The following is a 14,081-nucleotide window of genomic DNA, read 5'->3' as shown; positions in this document are numbered from 1 at the left end:
ACAAATCTCAATTTTTTTTTTTGAAAGAATACAAATCTCAATTTTAAAGAAAGCTAAACAAAAAGAGTAAATAGGAGGATTATGACTCTTGCAATTAAATTTATTGAAGGTGTATTAATACCACACAAATTGCCTAATTATATCATGTACTGTAATTTGTTTATTACTCTCAAAACTTCACTACTAGAGGTATTATTAATGTTTATCTAGTCTTATCTCTTCGTTTATTTATGTAAACTAACAATTAAAATTGAAAGCAAATGTAATGTAATGAGTCAATGCCAGCCTAGTTACATTTTGCCTCTGGAAATAAGGACTATCAGAAAGCCAAACGTTAGATACCGAAATTCAATCAAATACTCGTAATAGATCAGTAACATGGAATATAAGTCAGTAAGCACGACATGTCTTTTTAACAATTTTGTTATGGCACTAAAATTTCTGAAGCCAAGCTATGCGCTATACTATTAAAAAAAAAATACTGGCTTAGTTCATTCTAAAACATCTAACTAACAAGTCCAAATAAACTGTACAAAGATGACAGACACAGGCTGCATAACCTCATTGTTTGAGCACAACTTCAGACCATTAACTTGATCGACACAGACAAAATCTTCATTCCTATTATTTTCCCCCAGGGAAAAACGTCTTCAATATGGTTTCTTCATGTTTAAGCATTTATCAGACGCTTCACTGAACAACTCCTGGACTTGCTTTAATTCCTTATCTGGGCAGAAAGAACAAGAAAATGTGCAAACATTAGCTTTACTAAACTCCACAAAAGTAGCATCAGGAATCTACTTGGGAAATCTTTCTACTGAAACCAAGCATCATATTCATTTGGTTTCAAGTAATACATTCTGTTAGACTGATAGTTACCACAGTAATAATTCACAGGCCACACAAGTAAAAATGTACACGTATAAGGTACACAGTACACAAGTCAGTGACCACCTTCATGGCCTCATGTACCAAGAGTAAGCTAGTTGATCAAACTCCTCAATTAAATATTTGACAAGGCATACATACAAAGTCATGTTACACCTTTTCAACAGTACATTATAACAGAACCTAATGCTCTGCTTATTCTGGCTGCACAACTATTTATATTGTAAAATGATTCAATGGGGCAAAAACAATATTAATGTGGTTATAGATGTATCAACTAAACCAGAAGCTGTATGCAGATCAGGGGCGAAGCCAGGATTATAAAACTCCAGGGGCTGGTTGATGCTTTAATTTATTAAATATAAATATATAAGATGTTAAGTATTATTACTATGTGATTGTACATTTTTTTACGAAAAGGTCTTATCAATTTTACAAGGATACTTTGACTGACATTTGGGGGGGCCACTCTTCTATCCACACCTTCATCTCTTGGAAAGAGAGGGAAGACTTAGCAATAGAGCAAGCAGCTACAGTACAAAGAAGAGAGCTAAAATTGAAGCTACAAAAATCGAATTTACTACCTAAGCTAAGCTAAATTTTTAATATAGCAGCAAAATTTTTAAATAGATAATCTTTATTAATTAATACTCTAGGGTACTTTCTTCTTATTTCTTGTATTGCTACCTATTTATCTTTAATAAAAAGATATCAGTGTTTTTTATTTATATCATTTGATAACCTACCAAAAGATATCAGTGTTTTTTATTTATATCATTTGATAACCTACCAAGAAAAATAATTATTCAAATTAAATAACATAATGTGAAGTGTGTAGCTTAGTAATTATCAACAAGTAATTTAATGTAAGAAATAACCCTATATTAACAAACAAGTAGAATGGTAGAAGGGGGGGGGGGGGGGGAAATCAATTTGGCTAACTAGCTTTTTCGTGCCACTATGGCACCATTCACCAAGAGTAAAAAGATCTGACAATTTAGAGCAAAGGAGATTTGAATCTAGAATCTACAGTATTAAAGCTTTAACATTAAAAGGTCATACCATTGAAGCAAATGCAACATTACTGAATACTGATAAGACTAGACAAGCATAATATATGTACAGATTTTATGGAGGCGAAGTATATAAATTAAAGGCTGTGGAATTTGGCTGCAGGGGCCAGGCCTCCACCAGGCTCCCCTTCGCCCATGGTGCAAGATTGTCAAGTGGTACACCAAAAAACTAGGAAAGCATAATCGACTTGTTCAAAACATTCCAGAGTATGAAAATTTAAAATATTTCCAGTCAAGTATATGAGTATTTTTATGACAGCGGCTTCATTTCATACAGGCAAAATCTAAAGAAAGAGTAGACAACGCAAACTATTTCATACGGAATGTAATTAATAGTAAAAAGCAAGTCATTACCAGCAGCTTCCAGTTGCTTCTGCAATTCTTGGCCAATAGCATCATTTTCTGCCTGGTAATATAAACAAGAAAGGCTGCTTTAGTAGGCTCTATAAATTTCAATATTCACAGCAAATTATCTACTAGCCTACGTAAATACCTGAAGCTCAGCGATTCTTTTCAGTTGAGCCTCTTCACCTCCCTCAGCTAGTGGTAGGGCATTAACCAAGGCATCAAACTGTAAAGAGCAAGTTAGATAAAAAAAAATTAGTGATGACACAAATTATTTGACAAGGCAGAAGAGAAAATTATTCTAGGCATTTGATGGGTTAAAATACTTTCCCCAATCTAGAACTACTCATCTCCCCAACAAATTATTAAGAAAAAAGAAAAGAAAAGAAAGCTTGCCATATTTGCACTGGTCTAAAGAATTACAAGTAAAAACTAGAAGACAGGAACTGATATTAATATACAAAAATCCGTGGCAAATCGCACAGGACATTACCAATTAACTCAAGAAGCAATCAAGTCTTGAGAATAAGCCCTAAATCCTCTATAGAACTCTATGGTAGAAACAGATACAAAAATAAAACCAAAATGGCAAAGGAAAATAAAAAACAAGATGAAAAGGGAGGAAGATGAACTCTACATTGGTTTGCCATGTGTGTGTGTGTGTGAATTTTTTGGACAACGGTATGCCATGTTAATAATTGAAACTTGGTGGGCTAAAAGCTGCACTTTGGTTTTACAGCATAAGTATGCAGCTAAACGTTTATTCTAATTGCCACCCCGATATCTGTAATTTTTATGCTCAAAGCTTACACCTTTAATTTCATCTTTCCAAGCCTAACAAGATACCAAGCCTAACAAGATCCAGAAAACAGAATATCTTGATCACAGTCTAATCTTAGGAAGGACACATCAAAACCATATACTTCTGCAAGCTCAAATACAATTCCGATCAACCTAATATAAATAACTTCTTTGCTATGCGGCTTACTCAAACTGAGCAGTTACTCTCTACTTGGTGAACCCTGTCAGCACAAATAGCTGCAATGAAATGCAAGCCTATTACCACTTCTTCAAGTTGTAATTAAATCAAGTGAAGAAAATATGGTCTAACTTTTTTGGACAGAGTTATCATACACACCGAACAACCGAATTCCTACTCATTGACTCAAGAAAGTCATTCTAGTATAAAATCACAAATGCTGAATTACCACCAACAACCCAATATGTATATAGGAAGTCTCAAGAGCTCCACACACAAGCAATCTCTTCATAAGCTAATTGACACTAGCAAAAGAAGCCGGTCTCGATACATTGAAACTAGAACAACCCCAAAAATCAATATTATAAACCTAAACTCGCATAATTCCAATCATTACAATTCAATTTTCATCAGTATTCCACCCAAAAATCAATTTATTTAGATACTTTAAAAGGGTAGAAGGAAAACAATAAACCCCAGAAAAATTTACCTGCTTTGCAGCCTTAACAAGAGCAGCACTGGCGGTTTTGGGTTCATCAGCAAAATTGGCGGAAGCATCAGGCGGCGGTTGTTGCTGTTGCTGCTGCTGCTGCCCTTGTTGGGGTGGATTGGGATTCGAATTATTTGAACTAGGGTTCGAATTAGGGTTAGGGTTAGGGTTCGAATTAGGAGGTTCAGGGTAATTAGGAGAGAGACGAACAGGAGGAGCATCTCTTTGTAAAGTTCCGAAAGTATTGAATGCAAGTGATGCTATCAAATTTACTTGTTCTTGCAATTGTGATATTATATCCATCTTCTTCCCTTCAATTTTCGATGGAAATTGCAGCAAATTAAAAATGGAAATTAGAGAACTAGATCAAAAATTAAAATTAACTAGCAAATCAATTGAAGTATAACAAAGAGGGTATAAGTGTGAGAGATTAAGAGTACTTACTTGTGAAGATTTGCGGATTTTTTTTTCTGCAAAATTCGAAGAGAAAGCTCTGTAAATATGAGCAGAGTAACGAAGAAGATGGTTAGCTGATTGCTGTAGTTGTAGCTCTATAAAGTATTGACTGACATACAGAAAACAATAGTCTTGGTTCAGGGCGTCGTTTAGCTTTTCACTTGCTCCGTATTTTACAGACACGGAATAATATGATGTTTGTGTACTTCTCCCTTTGTTTATTTTAGAAAAATTTGCAAATTGCATTTGCAAATTACAGCCATTTAAAAAAAATTGCAAATTGCAGGCCAAAAGTTCATATAAATTGTAAATTGCAGCCCGATTTAACTTTGTAATCGGTTTACTAGATGAAAAATCTTCGATTAGGGTTTTAGGAGCCATTTTGGTACTTATGGATCCGATTTAAGCTCGAAATTAGCAAAAAAATAACGCAAGTATCTCGTTTTGCGTAACAAAAATGTATCGATTTGTGGGAAACTGTAAATATGAGACTTTCGTTATTTTTTTTTTGCTAATTTCGAGCTCAATTTGGGCCCCTAAGGGCTAAAATGATCCCTAAAACCTTAACCGAAGATTTTTTAACATGTAAAACTATGAAAAAATTTAATCGGACTGCAATTTACAATTTATACGAACTTTTGAACTGCAATTTACAAAAAAAAAATTTAATGCCTGCAATTTGCAAAATACGGACTTTAAATGATTGTAATTTGCAAGTTTTCCTTTATTTTAAGTGTTGCACTTCTTAGACGCGACATATGTACTGATGCACTGAATTATTTAAAATAAATAGAGGAAGTGTTACGGTTTTAGACTTTGTTGGGTGTATTCTATATGACCTATTACTATGGGACACTAATAGAGTTAAAAGGAATTACGCTTAATTACTCAATCGGGCGAACAAATGATAACATAGTCTACTTAATGTCCTCCCTCTGCCTAATCAGCCATTTATACATGATTTAGTTCAAGCTAATAATCATGCATATAAAGGTCACAGAGATTGTTTCACTTCTTAACAAGCATGCAACATCCCTGATGAATGAAAAATTCGATTATGTTCATCTCCTGTTACCGTTGCTAGCTAGACATCAAGACACCTTTGATTACAGGATTACAGATTTATTATAAACATCTTGCAATAGCAAGCATCACCAAACAGAAAATAAATGAGAATCATACAATTGGTGCTCAACTGTCTAAGTATCCCATGACAAGTTCAAGCAAGCAAGAAAAACTGATCAGCTGTGCAATTTAAGAGACACAAATAACATACAAAGGCACGTGTAGAAACTATATTTATTCATAGATGAGAAAGACTTAACGAGTTCATTACTATAATAAGAAAACATAAACTAAAAATTGTTTATCATAACCTACTAAAAGCAAAGCAAATCTTAAGCAGCAGCCTTCCAAACAGTAACAATCCCACATAACCAACTCAAAAGCCACCACGGAGACGAAGGACAAGGTGGAGGGTGGATTCTTTCTGAATATTGTAGTCAGCCAAGGTGCGTCCATCCTCGAGTTGCTTCCCTGCAAAGATTAGTCTCTGCTGGTCCGGGGGAATCCCCTCCTTATCCTGGATTTTAGTTTTCACATTATCAACAGTATCTGAGCTCTCAACCTCTAGGGTGATGGTCTTCCCAGTCAAAGTCTTGACAAAAATCTGCATCCCACCTCTTAAACGGAGCACCAAGTGAAGGGTAGACTCCTTTTGGATATTGTAATCTGCAAGGGTCCTCCCATCCTCAAGCTGCTTCCCAGCGAAAATCAACCTCTGCTGATCAGGGGGAATGCCTTCCTTATCCTGGATCTTAGTCTTTACATTATCAACAGTGTCTGAGCTCTCAACCTCCAAAGTGATGGTCTTCCCTGTCAAGGTCTTAACAAAAATCTGCATCCCTCCTCTCAAGCGCAGCACCAAGTGAAGGGTAGACTCCTTTTGGATATTGTAATCCGCAAGGGTCCTCCCATCATCAAGCTGCTTCCCGGCAAAGATCAACCTTTGCTGGTCCGGAGGAATGCCTTCCTTATCCTGAATCTTGGCTTTGACATTATCAATAGTGTCAGAGCTCTCAACCTCCAAAGTGATAGTCTTCCCTGTCAAAGTCTTAACAAAAATTTGCATTCCACCTCTTAATCGGAGAACAAGATGGAGGGTTGACTCCTTCTGGATATTGTAATCAGCAAGAGTACGCCCATCCTCGAGCTGCTTCCCAGCAAAGATCAACCTCTGCTGATCTGGGGGGATTCCCTCCTTGTCTTGAATTTTGGTCTTAACATTGTCAATAGTGTCGGAGCTCTCAACCTCCAAAGTAATAGTCTTCCCTGTTAAAGTTTTCACAAAAATTTGCATACCTCCCCTTAATCGGAGCACAAGATGGAGGGTTGATTCCTTCTGGATATTGTAATCAGCAAGAGTACGCCCATCCTCGAGCTGCTTCCCAGCAAAGATCAACCTCTGCTGATCTGGGGGGATTCCCTCCTTGTCTTGAATTTTGGTCTTAACATTGTCAATAGTGTCGGAGCTCTCAACCTCCAAAGTGATGGTCTTCCCTGTCAAAGTCTTCACAAAAATTTGCATACCACCCCTTAATCGGAGAACAAGATGGAGGGTTGACTCCTTCTGGATGTTGTAATCAGCAAGAGTACGTCCATCCTCGAGCTGCTTCCCAGCAAAGATCAACCTCTGCTGATCCGGGGGGATTCCTTCTTTGTCCTGAATCTTGGTCTTAACATTGTCGACAGTGTCAGAGCTTTCAACCTCCAAGGTAATTGTTTTTCCTGTCAAAGTCTTTACAAAGATTTGCATTCCACCACGAAGGCGAAGCACCAAGTGGAGAGTAGACTCCTTCTGGATGTTATAGTCTGCAAGGGTTCGGCCATCCTCGAGCTATTTACCAGCAAAGATCAGACGCTGCTGATCTGGGGGAATTCCTTCTTTATCTTGAATTTTGGTCTTAACATTATCAATCGTATCAGAACTCTCGACCTCAAGAGTTATGGACTTGCCAGTTAGGGTTTTGACAAAAATTTGCATCTAAACGCAAAACAACAATCAATTAATCAACCATTCAAAAACAATAATCAATTAATTAACCATTCAAAAAAATAATCAATTATTCAACCATTCAAAACAACAATCAATTATTCAACCATGCAAAACAACAATCAATTAATAAACCATTCAAAACAACAATCAATTAATAAACCATTCAAAACAACAATCAATTAATCAACCACTCAAACAATAATCAAATGTGTAATATAATCGCTATAACTGAAGAAATTCCAAAAACCTAACTGTAATTTAGCATCAAAAGAAAGCACACACTCACATAAATCAATAACATAAATTCTAACTGAAGACAATTCACAAAACATTACAGCAATCAAATATGAAGAACAAACCATCTAGAATAAACTATGAAAATCTGATCTAAAGAACAATTTTTGCAGAAGCTCTAAAGATAATTAAACCCTAATGTGTAAAGATAATATAAACCAATTTCAGAACCAAATAATCAAATTCGGAATAATTTTAATAATTGTATGCAAATTAGAATTGCAAATTGATCGATTGATTGAAGTAGAGCTTGAAACAAAATAATGAAAAGAATTCAACAAATTGAAAAGAAACCAAGAGAACTTACGATTGAATATTGGGAAAAAGGGTGACGAGAGAGTATTGAATGTTGGATGGAGTTATTCGATCGCTTTAGATGTGAATATATTATGAAGTTACGAAACCTACGTCGAGTATTATAGGGTTTGTTTAACCGCCATAAAATTAGCAAATACAAGTAGGGTTTGGAATATGGAGTTGCCAAAAGCAAACACGGCATAAACCTAACGTCTAAAGACTCAAAATCCTTAAATAACGGGTTAGTATTAGGGTTTTGGGACATGTTTAATTAAAAGAGTTAACATAATGCACCATGACACATAATTAAATAATAATAATAAATAAATAATATATGAAATTTAAATTATTTAAAGAAGATCTATCCCTGCCCTACCACCTACTTGGATATCTATATCCACCCTATACCCGCCCCAAAATCGTCCCAAATTCTATGTCATAATATTGTATTGTATCACATTAATGATAATTACATCAAACTATGTGAAAAAATTTGGGACTCTTATGGTTTAGGCGGATTAAACCTTAAGGGGTATCAAGTTTCATAAATTCTAAACTCTTCATAAGGAAATATGAGGCGGGTATGGGCAGGACGGACATGGGGCAGGTCTAATTTAAAATCCATACCTGCCATGCATTCTGTACCCATCCCTGGCTCCATCACCCGCCAAACCTCCCTCCATCCCCGCCCCACTAGGCAGGATGGGGCGGGTCTCCCATTTAACCCGACCCACTGTCATCCCTAGTTTAATTTATCCCAAGATAGAGAACATTCTAGAAATTTAGTTTTATTATTCTTCAGCTATTTTATATTATAATCCAAATTTTAAATAAGGCAAATGGATAGTTGTTAGTTACCAAAGTGCATGTTACCCCAAGATTATAAGTTTGAAACTCCCACCTCTAAAACACTTGTTTAAAATGGAAGTTCAAAATTAGGGTCATTATATACTATTATGAGATGGGTTCCATCACTAGATTCACTCCCATGTTAGTCTGTACTCTCATACTCTGTAGAATGCAGTGAGCCAATCTTACTCAGCTTCTAAACTTTGCATATTCTTGATAGAAACTTACCGAGTATAGACTATGACACTTCATATTGAATCAAATTGTGTAAGACTTCACTGAGTTCTAATACTTGCACGAAAGTACCTACGCTTGACAGATTGATACGAATCAGAACAACACAAAACGTGGGTAATTGGGTATGAATCCCTTAAGATGATAATTCAAACTGCAATCATTTCAAAACAGATTCAATTTACAAATTTACAAAACATACTGAAAGCTCAATGTTTTGTAAATGGTGTTGCAGGTTTTGCAGCTTTTCGTTGTGGGAATTCACAATTAAGAACCTGCATATATACATCACAGAAACATCTGATCAACTGTGGTCTATATAATCCAACAGTTAATCAAGTTCTAATTCAAATCTAAAACATGAAACATTTGTACGTATCTTATAGTTATAGTTCATATATGACAGAAAAATGCATCATAAAGAATATAAGAACAGTTTACCAGGTGATTACTACAAATATAAAGCTAAGTTTTTCATCAAAGCCATGTAAAGTTCAGTTCCTACAAGTTTATCTGTTGAAACCATAAAGCAATCAAGAAAAATCTAACCAAAACGATCAGCCCAAGTAGTCAGGAGGGTCTAATTCTATCTAGTTTGACATCTGCAATGACCAAAGAATATCATAAAAATTGTGAGCAATTAGAATTATTAATAATTCTCCTGAATCCTGATCATTTATCTCCTCCTTGTTCCGTTTCCATTGGACTAATGTCATTTGGTGGTTCAGACAATTCATCTTCATCGTCTGGATTCTCCATGCTAATCTGAAACCCTGAATTTGTACAAATGTCCTGCTCCATGACTGTCGGAAAATCTACTACTGATGAGTCTTTCAGGGAAATTGCGATTTGAGGAGGACTAATATTTGTTTCCTTAGGCAACACAGTATTATTAGCTTCTTCAAGCGGCTTGACAGCATCCTCAGAATTCTCATTAGTGACAGCATCCTCAGAATTCTCATTAATGACAGCATCCTCAGAATTCTCATTCGTGACAGCATCATGTTGTATCATATCCTCCTCATTTGACAGACTCACAGTTGTTTCATCTGTCTTCTGCTTCTTCACCGGAGGCTCTGACAAGTCTTTCAGACTCTCCATTTTAGCAGAAACCTCCTCAATGATCTCGGCTCCTAGTGATAGCTTCTCCTGATCCTCCACATCAGCTAAAATCTCCTGCTGTTCCTTACCATCTGATGCTTTCTCCTGCTGCTTCTTATCTTCTGACGCTTTCTCCTGTTGTTCCTTGTCATCTGAAGCTTTATCCTGCTGTTCTTTATCCTCTGATTGCCCCTTCTGAGTGACACTTGGGGAAGGAACCTTTTCTTGCTGTTGGATTTCGATATTTTTACCTGGATTCAGAGAAGAATTACGAGCAGTTTGTTCAGCTACCTGAGTGATGACATTCATCGGGGGGATTGGGAAATCTTTTCTCTTATGCATCTTAGTATTGGGAGCAATATCATTTTCAGGGGTAACAGGAACAATACATTCTTCCTTGAACACAACGCCTCGCAATGATACATTACTGTTCCCAACTCTGACTGAAAGGAAATACCCTGCATCAAAGGCATACTCTAGGACTCCTGTAACCACCTGCCCTACCATCTCATCATATTCCTGATCTTCTTCATCATCATCATCATCGACATCTTCAATACTCTCTTTTCCTTTTGACGGCATGCTTGCTGTAGGTTTGAGTGTACTAGATCCCTCCCCTTGTATGCTGGAAAAGCTGGGAACTGGAGGTCTTGGAGAAGCTTGACCCTCACCCTTCCGAGGGCGCCCCCGTCTCCTTTTTGGTTGTGCCTCTGCTGGTATAGTAACAGTTCCCTGATTCATCAGTTGGCTCATCCTGCATGCACATACAGATCCAACTTCAGAGACAGCCTGATCCTTTTATTATTCATTCAAGCATAACATCATCATTCATAATTATAAAGTGAAGCATAAGGTGTTAAAGAGAATTCAGCTCAACCTAGAAAACAAAATACTATAACAGAAGTTCAATCCATAAAATAACAGAACACAGCAGTTCAGTTTATAATACTCTCAAGTATTAACTGTTATTACAAGAATCATTGCCTAGGGTAGCCCGTAACGAAGTTTTTCTTCCTGTTGATTTATAAGATTAATGAATGGGAAAGTAAGATGTGCTTCAAAAAAAATTATGTGACAAACAAAACCATATGCTAAACTAACAGAAATACATGTCTCTCATTTCTTTTACCTCTTTTAATGCAAAGAATCCAACAAGGAAGAAATGCACATTGAACTAGAGATTCCATCTTATCATCGTACAGCTTGATTGGGCATCACTAACACACACAACACACGTACACGAAGGATGACAAAACAATTCTCCGTTCCACATCTCGTTATTATAAGTAATGTCACTTTGGTAAGACCTAATCATAAACCATAACTATTTAGAAAAGGCGGTAACTTTTTCCAAACATCCTAAAATTATATGGGACACATAATGTACCTTGTAAAAAGAGAGCACTTAGCAAACTTCTATTAAAGAAAAGCTCATCTACTGATTAAAGTCTTGAAGATGCTTTTGCAGCTTTCACAAAACAGAGGAAAAGTTACTGCTAACAAGATTTACAAAAACAGGACAACTAAACTTCTCAAGAAACCAGTACGTCTAATGGTAGTCACCATAACGCCATTACGTAAACTCGAATCGAGTTCATCGTACTCAATCCAGCCTTAAACATACGGAAAACCAACATGATATTGTCTCTAATTTCACCAAATTAACCATAGAAATGTGATCTTGAATTGTTAATTTGTAATCATGGCTTCATGGGATATATGTATACGATGATCATGTATTATGTTACATAAACAAGAAGCTTTAATAATCATAAAATTAGTCTAAACACACATAAATATCGTAAAAATCATCATCATATGAGTAATCTTCTAAGAAAGCAAAGATTAAAAAAAAAATGCCCAAGAATTATGACTAACGAGTTCTTTATTAATAATAAAAATTATATAATTCACTATGATAATTCAAGATCAAATCATTTTGAAGAGAAAAATTAAAAATAAATAATGGGTAGTATCATACCTGTAAAAAGTTGTCCTGTTGTTATCACTATGAAAGCTGATTTGCAGTGAAAATGATGAAAAATCACAGTCACGAAATTAAGAAGATTTGTGTAAAGTTGCGACGCTTAAAATCTCCAACAAAATGGTAAAGGGTTAAAGAAATAAAGAAATTTAATTTTTGTTTGATGGTGCAATTACCCAGAAAAATGAAATGGGATGATGAAATGAAATGGGATAATTGAGTATTGAATGAACATATTTATAGTTCATTGTGAAGTCTCAATTAATAGCTCAACTTTGAGAATTCCTCAATAAATTGTTTCTCACCAAATGCCAAATGGGTTGGGAACAAATTGGGCTAGGGTTATTTGGTGTAAAATACCGATCTTGGCCCGAACTTGAAAAATGGATCGGATTGGATAGGAATATTGGATACTTTCGTGTTATATTGATCTTATAATTTTGATCAATTTTGTCTGACAAAAAGATTTATAAGTGAGAAGATCAATATAAAATCGAATGAATAATAGTTACTTTTAAATAAAATCTTCTACATATAATTTTAGTTTTGAATTTTGCACTGTCATTTTCTCATACTTTTCAAGCATTATTAATATGAGTTCACATCAATCACAAGGTATTTCTTATAGCTTTATAATCCTTATTTTCAATTAGTTTTCTAAAATAAATAAAATAAAATTATATAAACCCAGATGCAAGGTGTACTCAAGGTTATTTTTTTGCTCATTTAGTGATTATATGAGTAATAGCCATCAAAATGAGCAAAAGAAATTCCCTTATATGCACCTTTCATCATAGTGTATATATCTTTGTGAATTTTCTTGTTATAGTATAATTCTCTATATAATATTATATTAACATGTACGGGATATTCTTGTAATCCTGAATTCAACTCATAATATTAGAGAGTTAACTTTTTAATATTATAACATTCACAATATATTATATTTCCATTTTATGTTATACGAAGTATCTCAATGCCTTTTTTTCTAGTTGAGCATGTAAAACCACGCGCTTTGGCACATTAAGCCAATCGACGTGATAGGAATATAATAAAGGAAAAAAAAAAAAAAAAAACTATGTGTTCAAGTTTTGAACCCAAAATGAAACACTTTTCCTACAAGTGGGGGTTCTCACACATCCAACTTACCACAAACGTTGTCATATTTATCATTAAGTATCATTTCCATCATTTCATAAATTTAGTATTCTGTAAGAGATATTAATCTTCGTGAAGGGTTGGTGTTAGGATAGAGCTTGGGTTTAAGGTTAAAACTTTAATTAATGTTTTATTTGTTGTACAATATGTTCTATTATTAACTACTTCCTATGGATTTATATAAGTGCTATATTTTGGCTGTATGCATTTGTCGGGTTAGCTTTCTTTAGCTTATTGCTCTCTTATTTTTGGTGAACCTTTCATAGCAAGTCAATTGCATGTCTGAGCTAGTTATAAATTGTGGCAAACTTGATTGAAGAAGATTTCACAAATTTGTCATTGGATTAGGCTAGCTTGTCGACAACCTAGCACAACATGAAAAGGCCCAATCCAACTTGAGCTCAACCAAAGCATGACCTAACACAATTCAATTTTGTTGGACCACATCTTTTTAAGGCATAAACCACATAGACATATCAACCCGGAAAAAGATGACCCTTCATCACTAAGCATTAAAGAAGTCGAGAATTCGAATAAACATAGTAACACAACATAATGTGCATTCTATTTATATGATTGTCTCTAATCTAGACCTAAATGAACTCACTTTAAGTTATCAAAAAGTTATTTTAGTTGTAAAATAAACTTAAGTTAACCTTTATTAGTTCTCATTGAATGATGTATGTTCTGTTCACCTTATCTTCACTTATTTCAAGTGTAATAAGTTCAATTAAGATAAGTTAATATCAGTGAAAATCAAGTGAATATAACACACTCTAACCCTTATCTAAACCTATATAGCTTGAAAAAAAAAGCACATATAAATTGAGCCTAAAAATATACCGTGATTCCAATGATACGTGGCATGCATCCATGCC

The 14,081-nt window shown here is 35.0% G+C and overlaps 3 protein-coding genes across 3 annotated transcripts; all 3 read right to left on the bottom strand.

The window, feature by feature from the left end:
* Positions 1-339: 339 nt before the first annotated feature.
* Positions 340-4,392, bottom strand: LOC110731353 (mediator of RNA polymerase II transcription subunit 21-like). The gene is made up of 5 exons (XM_021911205.1): positions 4,220-4,392; positions 3,776-4,086; positions 2,455-2,532; positions 2,316-2,367; positions 340-727 (listed from the first exon to the last, which is right to left on the bottom strand). The coding sequence occupies exons 2-5, from the start codon at positions 4,076-4,078 to the stop codon at positions 651-653; spliced, it is 510 nt and encodes a 169-aa protein (XP_021766897.1). The 5' UTR covers positions 4,079-4,086; positions 4,220-4,392; the 3' UTR covers positions 340-650.
* Positions 4,393-5,514: 1,122 nt separating this feature from the next.
* Positions 5,515-8,062, bottom strand: LOC110731351 (polyubiquitin-like). The gene is made up of 2 exons (XM_021911202.1): positions 7,888-8,062; positions 5,515-7,274 (listed from the first exon to the last, which is right to left on the bottom strand). The coding sequence occupies exon 2, from the start codon at positions 7,044-7,046 to the stop codon at positions 5,673-5,675; it is 1,374 nt and encodes a 457-aa protein (XP_021766894.1). The 5' UTR covers positions 7,047-7,274; positions 7,888-8,062; the 3' UTR covers positions 5,515-5,672.
* Positions 8,063-9,340: 1,278 nt separating this feature from the next.
* On the bottom strand, positions 9,341-12,448 carry LOC110731350 (LIM and calponin homology domains-containing protein 1-like). The gene is made up of 2 exons (XM_021911201.1): positions 12,043-12,448; positions 9,341-10,815 (listed from the first exon to the last, which is right to left on the bottom strand). The coding sequence occupies exon 2, from the start codon at positions 10,812-10,814 to the stop codon at positions 9,633-9,635; it is 1,182 nt and encodes a 393-aa protein (XP_021766893.1). The 5' UTR covers position 10,815; positions 12,043-12,448; the 3' UTR covers positions 9,341-9,632.
* Between the last annotated feature and the right edge of the window lie 1,633 nt (positions 12,449-14,081).

The sequence above is a fragment of the Chenopodium quinoa genome, unplaced genomic scaffold (assembly GCF_001683475.1).
Source record: "Chenopodium quinoa cultivar QQ74 unplaced genomic scaffold, ASM168347v1, whole genome shotgun sequence".
Lineage (NCBI taxonomy): Eukaryota > Viridiplantae > Streptophyta > Magnoliopsida > Caryophyllales > Amaranthaceae > Chenopodium > Chenopodium quinoa.
This window is presented reverse-complemented; position numbering and strand designations above follow the sequence as displayed.